The 16,533-nt window shown below is 34.0% G+C and overlaps 3 protein-coding genes and 2 long non-coding RNA genes across 7 annotated transcripts in view; 2 read left to right on the top strand and 3 right to left on the bottom strand.

The window, feature by feature from the left end:
* The window catches only part of LOC125843929 (uncharacterized), a 40,962-nt gene extending 34,894 nt beyond the window's left edge, over positions 1–6,068 (top strand). Inside the window, exon 2 of the long non-coding RNA XR_007444080.1 lies at positions 5,790–6,068. This is a non-coding gene — a long non-coding RNA (uncharacterized LOC125843929). The remainder of the gene's footprint in view (positions 1–5,789) is intronic.
* The window catches only part of LOC125843862 (uncharacterized), a 573,332-nt gene that overhangs the window by 109,203 nt on the left and 447,596 nt on the right, over positions 1–16,533 (top strand). The window lies entirely within an intron of this gene.
* LOC125843937 (uncharacterized) overlaps positions 1–16,533 on the bottom strand; it is a 157,079-nt gene that overhangs the window by 9,081 nt on the left and 131,465 nt on the right. The window lies entirely within an intron of this gene.
* Positions 648–15,038, bottom strand: LOC125843887 (8-hydroxygeraniol dehydrogenase-like). 3 transcript variants are annotated; one of them, XM_049523113.1, is made up of 5 exons: positions 6,853–7,012; positions 6,553–6,666; positions 5,611–6,121; positions 5,359–5,512; positions 648–850 (listed from the first exon to the last, which is right to left on the bottom strand). In XM_049523113.1, exons 1-5 carry the CDS (start codon positions 6,939–6,941, stop codon positions 648–650), a joined length of 1,071 nt encoding a protein of 356 aa, XP_049379070.1. In that variant the 5' UTR covers positions 6,942–7,012. The 3 variants fall into 3 exon arrangements, with proteins under 3 accessions (XP_049379070.1, XP_049379071.1, XP_049379069.1); XM_049523114.1 differs by lacking the exons at positions 648–850; positions 6,853–7,012 and adding exons at positions 4,919–5,276; positions 14,914–15,038; XM_049523112.1 differs by lacking the exon at positions 648–850 and adding an exon at positions 4,919–5,276.
* The window catches only part of LOC125843886 (8-hydroxygeraniol dehydrogenase-like), a 46,540-nt gene continuing 42,474 nt past the window's right edge, over positions 12,468–16,533 (bottom strand). Inside the window, exon 5 of the mRNA XM_049523111.1 lies at positions 12,468–12,810. Within this exon, the coding sequence (XP_049379068.1) occupies positions 12,608–12,810 (203 nt within the window). The 3' untranslated portion in view covers positions 12,468–12,607. The remainder of the gene's footprint in view (positions 12,811–16,533) is intronic.

Genomic DNA, 16,533 nt, shown 5'->3' with positions numbered 1-16,533 from the left:
ATATCAGGGAATGGGCACAAGTGTATCAGTCAATTTACCTAAGAATTGGTATGTAAGTGATAACTTCTTGGGATTTGCTGTATGTTATTCTGGCAAATATTCTATTGATTGCATCACAGCTTATTTGATTCCCTTATGTGATGATGGGATGTCGTCGATGACCCAGAAATTTGCCTTATCCAACAATTCAAAACATTATTATGAACAGGATTATATTAAATTTTTATTGGTACCTCTTGGTAGCTTATGGGATGCATCTAATGCAAATGGAAAAACACCAAATGACTATGGGTGCATTAAGTTAGATGTTTTTGGAGAAAATATGAAAATTGGAGTTCGTTTGTTGTATAAAGATGAATCTGAGCTTTGCATTGGGATAAGGAAGAGCAGAGATGAAGAAGAGGTCAGTTGCTCCTCTTCTAAGAAACAAAGGTCACAAGTAGATTAAATATACCTCATGAATTTGTTTGTAATGAAATTGTGCTCTCTCTTTAACAAATTGCAGATGAATGGAAAGACATTTTTATTTTAATTAATAAGTGTCACACTCTTTTTCTATTTTAATAAGTGCAACAAACACATTTCTGAAAACAGTGTACTGTAAGCAAAGGAACACTGCTACATAATTGAACCCCCCACTAATATTCTCATTTCTTGTTCAATGTATTGCCAACGTCGAGCACGAAACGATACTTCACGTCCGATTTCAGAAGACGTTCCAATGCTGTGTTCACGTAGTCCATTGGCACAACTTCAATATCTGGTGTTATCTTATGCATTGCGGCAAAATTCAACATTTCTTGAGTCTCTTTCATCCCTCCTATGCAACTTCCAGCCACTAGCTTCCTTCCTGTTTTCCACATTATACATACAAACTTTAGTCTAGAAAAAAGACACCCAGGTGCACTAAGCTTATGCTATGCGCAGAGTATGGCTGAGCACCGGAACGGGTTGTACCGGTACCGTTCCGGTACCATTCCAGTCCGTTCCGGTCCGGTAGTATTCGGGACGGGATGGGATACATTGAACCGGTACACGGAACGGAACGGTATCATGATTTGGTATCGATATACCGGTACCGGTTCATCCCGGTTCATTCCGGTTCCGTTCCGGTCTGGTCCAGTACCGGTCCGGTCCCAGTAAATCATTTTAAATTAAAATCAAAAATAATATTTTTGTCATTATTTACTTTTATTAGCATTTCTTTTTTGTTTATTTAATTTTTTAAAATTACAAACTTAAGTTATTTAACTTACAAGTTATAAGTATAACTTAATAACTTATAAACTTCAAAAGATTCAAATCTTTAAAACTCATAACATAACTACATAAGCTCAAAAACTTAAATTTTTTTTTTATTAAACTTAACTTACAAACTTATATACGTAAAAATAAAAAAAAAAATCTTTAAAATAAACTTAAGTAAAATTATTATAAATTTTAAACTTAAATATTATAAACTAATATAACTTAGAAAAATAAAAAATACATTTGTATTTTCGTAATTCAAAATAACTCAAAAAAAAAACAATTATTTTTTGAAATAGCTATATGTGCCATCCCGTTCCATTCCGGTCTGTTCCGGTTCTATCCCGGTATATAGTGGGACGGGACAGAACTGAGCCGATGGATAGTTCCGATCCGGTTCATCCTAGTACCGGTCAATAACCTGGTCAAACCGTCCCGTTCCAGTCCGGTGGCCAGCCTTAGACTGCCGCAGAGTACCAGGAAGGACCACATTACATTATGTATACTTTAGTTAGAACTTTATTATTTGAAATCATGCATTTGCTTACCCATAAGTAGAGGAAACACAGGCAACTCCACCGGTTTTTCTGTTGCACCAACCATAACAAGCTTACCATGAGATTTCATCAACATAAGCAATGGAAGAATAGGATGCACCGCCGAAACAGTGTCGATAATCCCATCCAAGGCTTCACACTGTTTTTTTCGAAGTTTGAAGTTTACAAGTTTTTAAAATATTCTTTAACTTTTTAATATCATAATATATTTAGTGAAATCTTATAGTGAGGTCCACGAAAGTCGAAAAATAGAGTGTATGGAAATCACCTCTTATTCTTATTTTCTATGTAGAGGTAGAGAGACTATTTTTAAAGAATCATTGGCTCGAAAGCTATCTATCAGTAGGCATGAAAAAAGGAAAATGACAATTCTTCCGTCAAGGTGAGAGCTCTCTTCCCACGGCAAGCACTACCGATCACCTCTTACTTTGGCTGATTAATCAGTGTCAAAGATAGACGTGTCACACCATGAAGAAAGTGTTCAAGCTTGAATAAAGGGAGTTGGGAGGGTCGGGAAAGGTTGTGTAAACAAAGCAACTGATATGAAAACAATGACAATTACAAAATAATGCGATAACTTAAACACAATACGTACATTAATTATTTTTTTCCTTAAATTGCCCCAAAAAAAAAGGTTCTTGAAAAGCTTTCCAAACGTGAGAAACTTAAAGTTAATATTAGTGGCCAAAGAATATCCACGTAGATAATGTGAAAGTATAATAAAAAGAAAATAAAAACATCATAGTGTGAAATTTGGACCAATTAATAATTGCAATTTCCGACTTATTCCCACTACATTTTTATTGAGTTATTTTCCCCCTTTTTCCCACTACTTTTTGTTTTCTTTTTTCGTCCTTTTATTTGGACGGTATAATTTTAAATATTAGATACAAATAAGTTTTTATCGTTGGGGCACTACCACTCTCATATTTGGTATTTAAAATGTACATTATTTACGCAAATTTCTTTTTTTTATAAGAAACTCTTTGTCTGCTGAAAAATTGAAGTTGTTGGCAAGTTACAATTGTTAATGCTGATTAGAGAAATTAAATCATCACATAAAAAAATGAGAAATCAACTTCTTTATCTTTTTATGGTCAAATTCCATCCTTCATTGTAGATATTAACTTCTTAAAAAATATTCTCTAACTTCATTAAATTCATGTCCAATCTTTTTTTGTTTGGTAACAACTGTAAAAGATTACCATACCATCAAAACCAGTACAAATAAAGAGCACCTATACCTTGTAACAGGGATTAGGCCTCCTACAAAGCAAAAAACTTAATTACAAAGTAAAAATTGAACAAAACTCCTACAACTCTGTGTTTTCTTTGAACTACTAAGAAATTGTAATCTCTCTATAATCTCCTTTTTTATCTGTGTTGCCGCCTCCTTTGTATGTACAGACTTGCCTTTGAACTTTTTCGAATTCATGGCTCTCCATATGTGATATACAATTGCTCCACAAGTTGCCGCAATAGTCTCCTTCTTAACTTTCTTCCAGTGCTTCAACATTATTCTTTCCAGTGTCTGCTTGATCCCATTGTTTTGCAATGCTATTCATGTCCTTTGTTCCAGCTCTTTCCATATAGCCTGTGCCCACTCACACTTCACGAATAAGTGCATTGCAGTCTCCATGACCTTCTTATCACAAAGGCAGCAATCAGTGTCCTCCACCTGAATGTGTAATTTCAGTTTCCTCTCCTGCGTGAGTAATCTTCCTTGTACAGCCAACCACATTATGAATCTATGTTTAGGTAGAGCCCTAGATGTCCACACTAGCTCAGCAGTTCTCATATGTGGTTGTTGGCCAATTAGTGCTAAGTAACTGCTAGTGATGGAATATTTTCCAGTTTGTGTAAGCATGTATCTTCCTTGGTTATACCAACCCTGCATTTGGACCTTGATTGCATTTAGCTTCCTCCAATACCAGTTACAATCTACAGGTGTTCTATGATTCCATATTGTTGCTCCATCTTTCATATATATCCCATGTATCCACTTTACCCATAGGGACTCCTTTTCCTCAATTAATTATTTGCCATAGCAATTTCCCTACTGATGCAATATTCCAGATACTGCTACTTTTGATGTTTAATCCACATTGTCTCTTTGGATAACAGATTTTTTCCCAAGATACTAGAGCTACCTTTCTCTTATCATTAGCTTTGCCCCACAAGTAAGTCCTACAAATCTTGTCTACTTCTTTAAGTATGCTTTGCGGTAGGATAAGCACTGCCCCCCAAAAGCTATGGATGGAAAATAATACTGCATTTATCACCTGCAGTCTACCAGCATAAGATAGTTGTTTTGAATAAGTCACGGTAATTCTGTGAGTGATCTTATCAATCAGCCTTATTCCACTTCCTTGGCGATAATGGAAGTCCCAAATATTTAATAGGAAATTCACCCCTCGAGAAACCAGTTCTACCCAAGATCTGATCCCTTGTTTCCTCATCCACCCCAGCCATAAAAACACTTGATTTTTCCATGTTAGCCTCCAAACCTGTGGCAGCACTAAAGTGATCTAATGCCTCCATCACTCTATTAATGAAGGCAAATTTCCTTTACAAAATATCAATAAGTCATCAGCAAATATTAGATGAGTGAGTTTCAACTCTTTGCACATTGGATGGAGTCCAAAATCAGGCAACAAACTCATTGTTTTAAGTATTCTTGACAAGTACTCCATTACTAACACAAACAACAAAGGCGATATAGGATCTCCTTGCCTAAGACCTCTCTTACCAGCAAAGAACCCATGATTCCCTCCACTGACTTTTACTGAAAACATTGTAGTGGAAACACACAGCATAGTCCACTTAATAAACTTTTCTGGAAACCCAAAACCCCCAAGTACTACCTCTAAAAACTCCCAACTTACCATGTCATAGGCTTTCTTCAAATCAATTTTCATAAGACACCTAGGTGAGGCATTCTTCCTATTGTAGTGTCTTAGAATATCATGACAAATCAAAACATTATGAATCATTGCTCTTCCCTGGACAAATGCTGATTGGTTTTTTGCTACTATCAGATTCACTGCTTGCTATGACTTAACCATGATAAATCAGTATAGTTTGATGTAAACGCCATATGCAAATAAGTACACTAGAAAACACAATATCATATTTATTCTCTTAACTCCTTATTCCTTTTGATACACAAAACATAAGAAATAAACTAAACAACAAAAACGTACAGGCTTAATACAAAATCATAACCCTACAACACACTCATTTTCTTGACCAAGATGTCCCCTTCATCTCAATTTTTGTTCAATGTGTTGCCAATGTCAAGCACAAAACGATACTTCACGTCCGATTTCAAAAGGCGTTCCAACGCTGTATTCACGTAGTCCATTGGCACAACTTCAACATCTGGTGTTATGTTATGCTTTGCCGCAAAATCAACCATCTCTTGTGTCTCCTTCACCCCTCCTATCGCGCTCCCCGCCACTAGCTTCCTTCCTATTACACACATTATATTAAACATACGTATCAATATTAAAAAAATGTATATACAAAATCGTCGATTTAAGACCAAACGTACCTAAAAGCAGGGGAAATACAGGCAACTCTAGTGGTTTTTCAGGGGCACCAACCATCACAAGCTTCCCATGAGTTTTCAACAAATTAATCAATGGAAGAAGAGGGTGAATCGCGGATACAGTATCGATGATGCCATCTAGTGACCCCGCTGCACCCTGCTCGTATTTAACATACAAACGAAAATTAGTATTATTCGTAAGTCACACCTATGTTATAAAATTGAAATTGAAACAGAGTTGATTGATTGATCGACCTGCATTTGGTCAGGGTCACGACTGACCAAAAACGAGTCTGCCCCTAAACGATCAATTGCCTCGTCTTTCTTACTAACAGCTGTACTTATCACAGTAACTTTGGTTCCGAACGCCTTAGCAAATTTCACAGCCATATGTCCAAGACCACCAAGACCAACAACACCAATGTGCATTCCAGGTTTATCTAGTCCATAATATCTCAAAGGACTATAAGTTGTGATCCCTGCACATAACAGGGGAGCTGCTTCCATTGGTAAATTTTCGGGCCAATGAACCACGTAGTGTTCATTCGTTACCATTATATCCGAGTAACCACCATACGTGGGGATTCCATCGGTGTAAACACCATTGTATGTCATGATCTGATCGCGACAATAATTTTCAAGATCGTTGTCACAGTTTTCACATTTTCTACATGATCCTACTAAACATCCAACTCCAACTTTGTCTCCAGTTTTGAATTTCTCAACTTTGCTACCAACTTCAGTTACTACACCAACAACTTCATGCCTGTAAGCAACAACATATTCAATGTAATCTCACAAGTCGAGTCAGAAGAGGATAAAATGTAAGCAGAACTTACCCCTAACTACGTTATGGAATCCTAAGCTAATTAATCCGATTTAGCTAGTTGTTTAGTAACATATTTCATCATCTTGATTATCAAATTTACAGTTTTGTTGTCCAAACAATTAGAGAAAAGGAAAAATTACCCAAACTAACTACATATGTTGCAATGATTATACTGTTCAAATCCTAGCTCTGCCTCTGTATCTACATATAATGCAATTATAAGAACACTCTTTTTGAAACTTGGTGAATAATAAGTCTGCTCATCTACCATTTTCCACTTAAATTAAATTAGATATAACGATTTTTTGTCTACGACAGAGTTTTAATTAAAGAACACAGTAAAATAGATGGATCAAAATGAAACTTACCCTGGTACCATTGGATATATACTATTGCTCCATTCATTCTTGAGTTGATGAAGATCAGAATGACAAATTCCACAATACATAACTTTGAATTGCACATCTTTTTCACCAGTCACCCTTCACCATTCAACAATAAAAGTTACAGATATATACTGTTCGGTCAACTAGTTTATCAATATGTTCGAAATTAATATACACAATATATTCACTATCGGTGTAGATATGTTGTGTATATCTAATTCATATAAAATATACACTATCTGTACTGTCAGTTTATATAACGTAAATCTGAAAAGATGGTACCTTCTTGAGAAGTTGAAAGGAGAAAGTACCCCAGAAGTATCTCTAGCTGCCCATCCAAATGCCTTAACATTTTCATGTGATTTTTCCATTTTCTTGATTTTTGTTTATTTTTGGAGATACTATTATTATTATTATTATTAGAACAATTAATTTGAGTAAAGTTATAGTCCAATGTATTGATTTTTTAATTTGAATATATAGGTATTTGAGTTGATGGCTAATGACGTAGTCGATGAGGTATGAAACAAATGTTATCGTCATGGCTTGTCTGTACAATTTGCCTTTTTATTTATTAATATAAGATAATATTATATCTTATATTATATGATGTTTCTAGGAAAATGGTTCAGTAGTACTGACCAAGGTCTAGCCGCTAATTTTAATCTAAAAAAATTGTCTTTATATTAGTTAAAAACTATGTGTAGACTGTAATGACATGCTTAGTAGAAATTGGTTTCAATGAAATGTTTTAATATGATTGTATGGATTCATAAAAGATTTTGAAAAAATAGAGAAAACACTCGACTTTATTGATTTGGTTTGATTTATGAATATATAAAACAAATGCAATTGGTTTGATTTGGTAAATGATGAATCCGAATCAATTGGTCTATGTATATCCCCTCAACAGAATCCAATAATTTTGATTATGAATCAGATCATATATTTATGTTTGAAAATTAACTTTATATATAGATCATATTTGGTTTTTCGTATGTATTAGTTTATGGATCAGGCTCATTTGGGGCACCCGATTTTTTTCCTGAAAAAACTATATGAGGACCTCCGTAATGAGTTGGGAAAACATTACGTATAGTTCCGCCGTTTTTTCCACGCATATTTTCGCATTTACGAGTCAACTTTTAGTATTTACCCAACTTTCTTGATTTTTCGTGTGTAATGCCCAAGGATCTGGCGCCTTTGGAGTACCCGAATTTTTTTTCTAAAAAAACTATATGAGAACCTCTGTAATGAGTGTGGAAGCATGACGTATAGTCTTGCCATTTTTTTTAACGCATATTTTTGCATTTACAAGTCAACTTTTAGGAATTACATAACTTTCTTGGTTTTTTGTGTGTATTAGCCCGTGGATCTGGCTTCTTTGGGGCACCCGAATTTTTTTTTCGAAAAAACTATATGAGGACCTCCGTTATGAATTGGGAAAACATTATGTATAGTCCCGTCGTTTTTTCACGCATATTTTCATATTTAGGAGCCAATTTTTAGGAATTACCCAACTTCTTAATCTTTCGTGTGTATTAACCCATGGATCTGTCGCCTTTTGGGCATCCAAAAAAGTTTTCTGAAAAAATTATATGAGGACCTTCGTAATGAGTTTGGGAAGCATTGCGTATAGTCCCGTCAATTTTTTCACGCATAATTTTGCATCTACGAGCCAAGTTTTAGGAATTACCCGACTTTCTTGGTCTTTCGTGTGTATTAGCCCATGGATCTGGCGCATTTGGGCATCCAAATTTTTTTTGTCAAAACTATATGAGGACCTCCGTAATGAGTTGGGGAAGCATTACGTATAGTCTCGCCCTTTTTTTCACGCATATTTTTTATTTTCATATGTATTAGCTCATGGATGTGATGTCTTTCGGCATCCCGAAATATCAGGTGGAATGCTATAATTTAATGAGTGAAAAACACAATAATTTGAAAAAGATTTTGTAGTTAAGGGAGCATCTATAATTTAGCTGTCGAAAATGATTATTGCGTCACTTTAATTTCGTTCTACAATAATTAATTAGGATATATGGTTGGTGATTACCTTTCCAGTATAGCCATCAGAGAAGATGGTGAACAATAATTTGAAAAAAATATTAGTAAATTGTGTGTGTTTGGTGCAACAGAAAAATATTTTCTAATTTTTCTACGTTTGATTGGTCGAATATTTTTGAAATATACTTTTTGCAAAATCGTTAAAAATCAGGAGAATCAATTTCTGACACAATGTAAAAAACAAGTTTCATAAATAACATTTCAGATAGATTATTTTCTTCTCACCCCACCCAACTCAACCACCAAATCTCACCCTTGATCCTACTATTTTGTTTGCTTTTTTGAATATTCACAAATTTGTAAAAAGAATTAGAATCTAATATTTTAATCAAGTTGATTTCAATCAAAATACTAAAAAGAAAGTTAAAGTTTAGGGGGGTCTAGTCGAAAAATCGGACCTCATCCATTCAATTAAAAGGATTAAATACAAAGCTTACCTTATTCTAATCATTTGGAGGACCATCGTCACTACGTGTAAAGGAGAATAATAAATACAACATTGACCCTACCACTTGAGAACAATATCTCAATTCATTATAATTGGGGATAAAAGATGTCGGTTCATCTTTTTTTTCAAGAGGAAAGACATAAAGACACCATCAAAGTTGTCCCGTATTTGCATAAAGACACCTTAACTTTCAAAGTGTCCTATCACTCCACAGAACTATTTAATATCTTTGTAAATGGGCCATTTTTACCCATTCCCTAGTCTATGTAGTCGCGCGTGTTGCTCACTCCCTGTGATATAATTCAACTCGACCCGACCCTATTCTTTGAAGAAAAGTCGCTTCGCTTCAAAGGTTTGTCTCCTTCATATCAAGCCTATGCATTTTCCTATTTGCTACATCTTGAATGCTTATAACAACTTCTTCAACACAATCCAGTATTCTTCACTGCAATGTGAACGTAAATTTAAATTATTAGAGGGCATGGGCTATGTGCAGGAACGCAAAAGAAGCGGAAAGGGAAGTGATAGAAATAGAGAGCAGCAACGTTGATCTTGCTATGGAAAAAACCATGAAATTGAAAAATTAGGGCTACCAATTGCTATTTTGGGTTTAAATTTGGGAAAGATGACATAAATTAATTAAATAATTAATAATAAAGAAAGAAAATGACACATGACACTTTTAAACTGGTCCATGGCAGTTAAAACACTGCATGACGCGCCTCATGTGCGTGGTAACAATGCAAACGAGGGAATGGGTAAAAATGGCCCATTTACAAAGATATTAAATAGTTCTGTGGGGTGATAGGACACTTTGAAAGTTAAGGTGTCTTTATGCAAATATGAGACAACTTTGATGGTGTCTTTATGTCTTTTCTCTTTTTTTCAAATATAACTTGGTATAAGTCATTTATTTGTTTAGATTAATGAAGAAGGAAATAATATGGGTCCTCTATTAGGTCAATTCAGAAAATAAAAAAGCAAAAAACAAAACAAAAAAAAAAACCTATTTGTAATATCTAGTTGTGTCATTTAAAAAAAAAAATCATGTTTAAATAGTTTTTTTTATTTTCCTTTCAACGTGAATATATATTTTTTTAAGTTGGTATTGTTACTCCATAGTTGAAAGGAATATAGTTTTATAAAAGTAGTTCAAATACAACATACTTCTTAGATAAAAAGATCAAACACATATTTAAAATCAGAATATACCTATAGTTTATGGACCAAAAATGCTCTTATTCCTACTTTATACAAGAATTTAAGTTATGACATCAACAAGGGTTGTGGTAGAGTACTAATAAGTACTCCTCCATTTTTAATCAAAAGTCTCGGATTCAAGTCTCCGATCTGATTACAAAGTTGCCTTTGTTAGAAAGAATGTGGAATTTTCCGACGTGAACGTGAATTTTCAAACTTGTCCCGCCTCCTTACTCAAAATATCAGAGACAACTTCGTACACTAATAACTTATAATAGACGAGCCCTATATCCTTATGTTTCGAACTTGCTTTTGGTACAAGGGGAGGGACGAAAAATTCTAGCTATAGTTCTTCTTCTGCCTAATCTTTCGTACATCTTTGTGATTTAATCTTTAGAACCATGTGCCCAAGAGGGTGAGGGCCTTTATAGCCATAATTCTTCCCCCGGTTCTACATCAAAAGCAAGTCTCTTTGATTGCCCCACCGACCTTTTCTANAATCTTTAGAACCATGTGCCCAAGAAGGTGAGGGCCTTTATAGCCATAATTCTTCCCCCGGTTCTACATCAAAAGCAAGTCTCTTTGATTGCCCCACCGACCTTTTCTAAAAACACCTTGGGTCGGAGGCTGGTTGTAAAGTAAGAAGGGTGGTGTGCTTTTGAATTTGATTTATTTTGATAGAAAGAAGAACCAGAATTGATCTTGGGTCATATCGTTTTTCAATTGTACGGTGGTTGGGCCCCAAAACAGATATCAAAGACTAGAAAATTTTGGGTAGCAAACATGCCAAACTGAAGTTGGGCAGTAACTAAATTATAATGCTACTGAAAAAGAAAATGTTATAGCTACAGGGGTCGTGAGGGCAGGGAGTGAACCTGATACAACAAATGATAAGATTGGGCTTCAAGAAAAGACAACTAATTCAAAGGCTTTTGTTGTTGCGTCGCAAGGCAATTGACCAAAGATGTAGCCATTAACACAACTGCTACTTTTGTGGCGCAAATAAAAGAACTTGGACAGTCTAATACAGTTGATAAAGCAGGGGTAACGATTGATATTTGACCTCAAATTGGTTCTCCACGAGCCTCTCAAATTGAGCCTCATATTGCTCTTAAGTTGAATATGGCTAACTCTCATGCTCTACCGATTGTTTCAGTCTCTCAAGTTACTTCAACAAATAATTTGATCACTTCTAGTGGGCAAAAAGGTGTTACAAGTGAGAGTCGATGGGCCGACCGGGTGGAAGAAGAGGATGAACATGTCACAACTCATAGAAAATTGAGCCCCGAAGCACCAATTTTTGTGCTTACCAGTGCTTCATCCCCATTACATATAGGGCAACAATTGGTTTTAACAGGTACTAATGTTCAAAAAGTTTAAGTTGGTGACAAAAAGCTCCTTGATGCGTTGATGAGTTCTAATGTTAAAAAGTTGAATTCTCTTACGCCTATAACACAAACAAACAACTACAAGATGTTGGTAGTAGTTCTTTCTCCACAAATAGATTTACTAACTTACAAGATAAGGACACCTTCGAGGGAAGTGAAGAAGAGGATAAGTTGAATTATTGTTTTGAAAATGCAGCTAGGGATGCAGATATTTCTCCTAGGCAACAACGCAACAACAAAAAGAAGCATGGAAGAAAAAATAGTTGGATGGTAAGATGACTGAGGAGTTTGTTCGAAGGCACCTACCGATGCTACTGGCAAAGCAGAATCATATGGCAGTGTCAAAAACTTTAACAAGATCCAATAAATCTAAGAAAAATTGATGAACTATCAAGTATTGTTAGACAGATTTGAAGAGGAAGACAAGAGGAAAACACTCCAGGTTACTTTAGAAGGGCAATCTATCTTTTTTAGTTCATACTTTTGTAAAACGAAGTTTGAGTTTAATTACTCAAATCTCATCATGGCTTTTATATTTTTGTACTACTTAAGCATCCTCGTTTGTAATATCATCATAAAGTGTATTATAAACTCTGTGATGATCATAAAATACTTAGTTCTCTCTAACTCTTATTTTCTTCATGTAGGTTAATTAGTAGAGGTATCGTACCTCATTAGAATTGGTAAGGTAAGGTCTAATAAAAGGCTGCTAGACACTGTCTAGTGGTATAGATTTAAAAGAAGAAAAAAAAAGATATCAAAGATTGGATGGAAATAAAAAAAAAAAAAAGTTGTTTACGAAAACTTATTATCATGTCATATAAAATAGAACGTAAGAGTAGTAGAAAGGAATGTTTAGTAATTCCCATATAAACTCACACCATTCTTTCTTGCTTAAAATACAAACACACAACAAGAACAACATGTCCCTATATTAACTCTTGTTCAAAGTATTGCCAATGTCAAGCACAAAACGATACTTAACGTCCAATTTCACGAGACGTTCCACCGCTTTATTCACGTACCCCATTGGCACAACTTCAACATCTGGTGTTATGTTATGCTTCTCCGCAAAGTATACCATCTCTTGTATCTCTTTCACCCCTCCTATCGCGCTCCCTCCCACTAGCTTCCGTCCTGTTTTCCACATTACATACTTGAGTTATTAATTAAATCAAACGGACATGTTAGAAATTAAATGAAGAATAATATACTACGCGAAATGTACCTGAAAGCAATGGAAATACAGGCAATTCTAGTGGTTTTTCAGGGGCGCCAACCATCACTAGCTTCCCATTAGTTTTCAACAAATTAAGCAATGGAAAAATAGGATGAACCACGAAAACAGTGTCAATGATTCCATCAAGTGAACCCCGTGCAGCCTGCTCGTATTTACACGTGCAAACGACAATTCATACTTATGTCATATGAATATCATTATAAATTTGTGATTGAAGCTAAGTTGATTGATGGACTGACCTGCATTTGTTCAGGATCACGACTAACCAAAAATGAGTCTGCTCCTAAACGTTCAATTGCCTCGTCTTTTTTACTAAGAGATGTACTACTAACAGTAACTTTGGTTCCAAACAGCTTAGCAAATTTCACAGCCATATGTCCAAGTCCACCAAGACCAACAACACCAATGTGCATTCCAGGTTTATCTAATCCATAATATCTCAAAGGGCTATAAGTTGTGACCCCTGCACATAACAGGGGAGCTGCTTCCATAGGCAAATTATCAGGCCAACGAACGATAAAATGCTCGTTGACAACCATGAGATCAGAGTAACCACCGTGAGTGATGGTTCCATCAGAGTGAGTACCATTGGCTGTCAATACCTGTCCAGGACAATAATTCTAGAGATCATTGGTACAATTTTCACATTCGTTACATAATCCTACTAGATATCCAACGCCTATTTTGTCTCCGATTTTGAACTTATCTACCTTGTTACCAACCTCAGTTACCACTCCAACAATTTTATGCCTGAAAAATCAATTGAGATTGACATAAATTTTGATTCAAGGCATAACTTGTTAATCAATTTCACTGTACATTTGGATTTTGGCTACACATTTCTTAGTTGACTTAATCGAGCTATCCAGATGGTCATTCAACTAGTAGTTATTATCGTATATGACTTTCTGAGGGATCATCTGAGAAATCAATCTGCCCTCTACCCCTTCCATCCAAGTATTTTTTTAATTGTTTTGTTTGGTGTTAAAAACAACATCCACTTACATAATCTTCTTGAGGTTCAAAATTGTTTACCACATAGTGCAATTCTATGTTGTTTGGATCCTTCAAAAATATTGAAGCATCGTATCAAATTTTGGAGGATTCAATACGTATCCAAAGGTATGTTTGAAGAGTCTGAGCAACATAGTTCCAAGCGCAGATAACAGACGGAAATTGGAAGTAGCTCAGATTAGGATTTTTTTTCCCCACAAATATCAATATGTTTGTAGTATCTCTGGCAGCAGTCAAAATGCTAGTACTGAATATTCTTGCAGATTTTAATGGAAAAAATGGATATTTTGTAAGTGGCAGAGCCAAGAATCCTAATAAAAATATATGGAGAGAAGTACTGAAAACATCTCTAAATTCGGTGTAAATTATTAGTTTCTGAACTATTGACAACCTTAAAGAAACTCATTTACTTGACTAACTGAACTTAATATACACTCCGATCTTGCAACATGGGTGAAATATACTCCTAATTATTCTCATCAAATTTAGGGGGGGTTTCAACACTTCTCTCGATTTTTTATTAAGAGTCACATATTCCTACTAGAGTTTGAGACCACTTGCAATGTCATGTGGCAGATCGTAGGTGTATCTAAGTTTAGTTAGTCAAGTAGAAGGATATTTTTAAGACTGTTAATATTTCGGAGATGACACTAATAATTTGATGATTCAACACTTTTTGCATAAACAGGTACAATTTTTTACTATATACAGTAAAAAATTTCGACGATCGCAAATAAAAAACATAATATTTTAAAAAAACATTAAGGATAAGTAAACTTGCCCAGGTATAATTGGATATTTGGTGATGCCCCATTCATTCTTGATTTGATGAAGATCAATATGACAAATTCCACTATACATAACTTTGAATTGCACATCTTTTTCACCTGTCTCCCTGCATCCATTTCAAAATCCAAATTAAACCTTAACAATAATAACGTATTCAATATAATTTTACGTGTCAGAAAAATTAATAAAATTTGTACCTTCTTGAAAAATTGAGAGGAGAAAGTACCCCAGAAGTGTCTCTAGCTGCCCATCCAAATGCCTTGATTGGGTGTTCATTCTCATGTGGTTTTTCCACATTATTTTTGTTTTAGTTGATTCTTGATTTTTTTTTGAGTAATGTATATTATACTATGTAGCATATAATATATAAGACAGAGAAAGCAATATTATTGGAGAGGAAAAAGAAGTGGTTGTCATTTCCACATTTAAAGTATATCCTTCTTTTTGTTTTCGACTCGATTTTTAGAATTCACATTAAAGTCCTGACTAAATTTGAATTACGCACCATAAGGCTTAGCAGGCGGTTGTTGGAGTAGAAAAGAAGTGGTTATTTTTCCTCATTTAAAATAGATCTATTATTTTGAGTGCAAGTAGCCAAGGGACCAAACAGAATAAATTTTAGCACTATATTTGTAAGGCTGTTTTTTTGTCTTATATTATACGTCCATCATTTAAAAAAGAATGATTTTTTTTTGTTTTAGTTTGATTTTTTTTTTTAAAAAAAGGAGCCTTTTTCTTTTGTGGAAATATTTTAATCTCAATTTTTCACTTGATATGTTTAAAGCCACAAAATTAAAGAACATTTAGGTATATTTAACATAATTTTAATTTACGATCACAAAATGAAAAAATCTTTTTTATTTTCTTAAACTTCGTGTCAAGTCAAACTAGGGCATTCCTTTATAAACGAAAGAATATATTTTATGTGAGGTATAAAATGATTTATTTTTTAAAAAATGAAGAGAATTTACCAAAATAGTGTACTTGTACTATTACTGTAAATATACCATTTTTGTTCCATATCAGTTGGTTATATTTCGCTTTTTAATAGATAGTATTTTTACATGAAATTGACACGTATAAAATTGTAACTTATAATACTTTTAGTACAATTTTTAAAAAAAATAATTGCAACTCGCGTAGTAATTTGTTGGCTTCACCACATAATTCCAAAAATAATCAGAGATTAATATATAAGAGAATAAACTTTATGGAGTTTCACTATTAATTTATTTTCTACGATTTGGAAATTTTGAATATTAGCATTTCATATAAGATTTGAAGAAAAACAATAATTTTGAATAGAATAGGTCAATTGCTCCATAAAATTTTATAGATGAGAAAATATGGTGGTGTTGGGAGAATGTGATCGTGGGAAGAAATGGGAATGAGAATAGTAGGTGGCTTATAAACCTCTTCTTTGTTTTTTTTTTTTTTTTTTTATTTAATACACATTCAAACAAAAAGTTATCCGCAAATCAAATTTAACACTTTCCTATATTTTCATATTCAATAGTTATTTGTTTTTCTTTTCAATTTATTTTTAACATTGTCTTAATATTCAATTTAAATGGTTAACGGTGATTTAAAATAGATGAGATAGTATTGAATTTTTTTTCTTCCATATTAAAAATAGTTAATGCAATTTGTAGGTTTTGTGTATAAGTGAGAATGTAATGAGAAGTTTTAAAACGACCTATTTAATATAATATCTATATATTTAATATAAAAGGACATGATCATATAATTTAGTGCATGTTTAGATTAAATTATTTTTAGATTCTTTTTAATTTTAAAGGAGAAAAGTGACTCACCTG

This window comes from Solanum stenotomum, chromosome 11, assembly GCF_019186545.1.
Source record: "Solanum stenotomum isolate F172 chromosome 11, ASM1918654v1, whole genome shotgun sequence".
Lineage (NCBI taxonomy): Eukaryota > Viridiplantae > Streptophyta > Magnoliopsida > Solanales > Solanaceae > Solanum > Solanum stenotomum.
The sequence above is the reverse complement of the archived record's forward strand: the minus strand, read 5'-3'. Positions and strand labels throughout refer to the sequence as shown.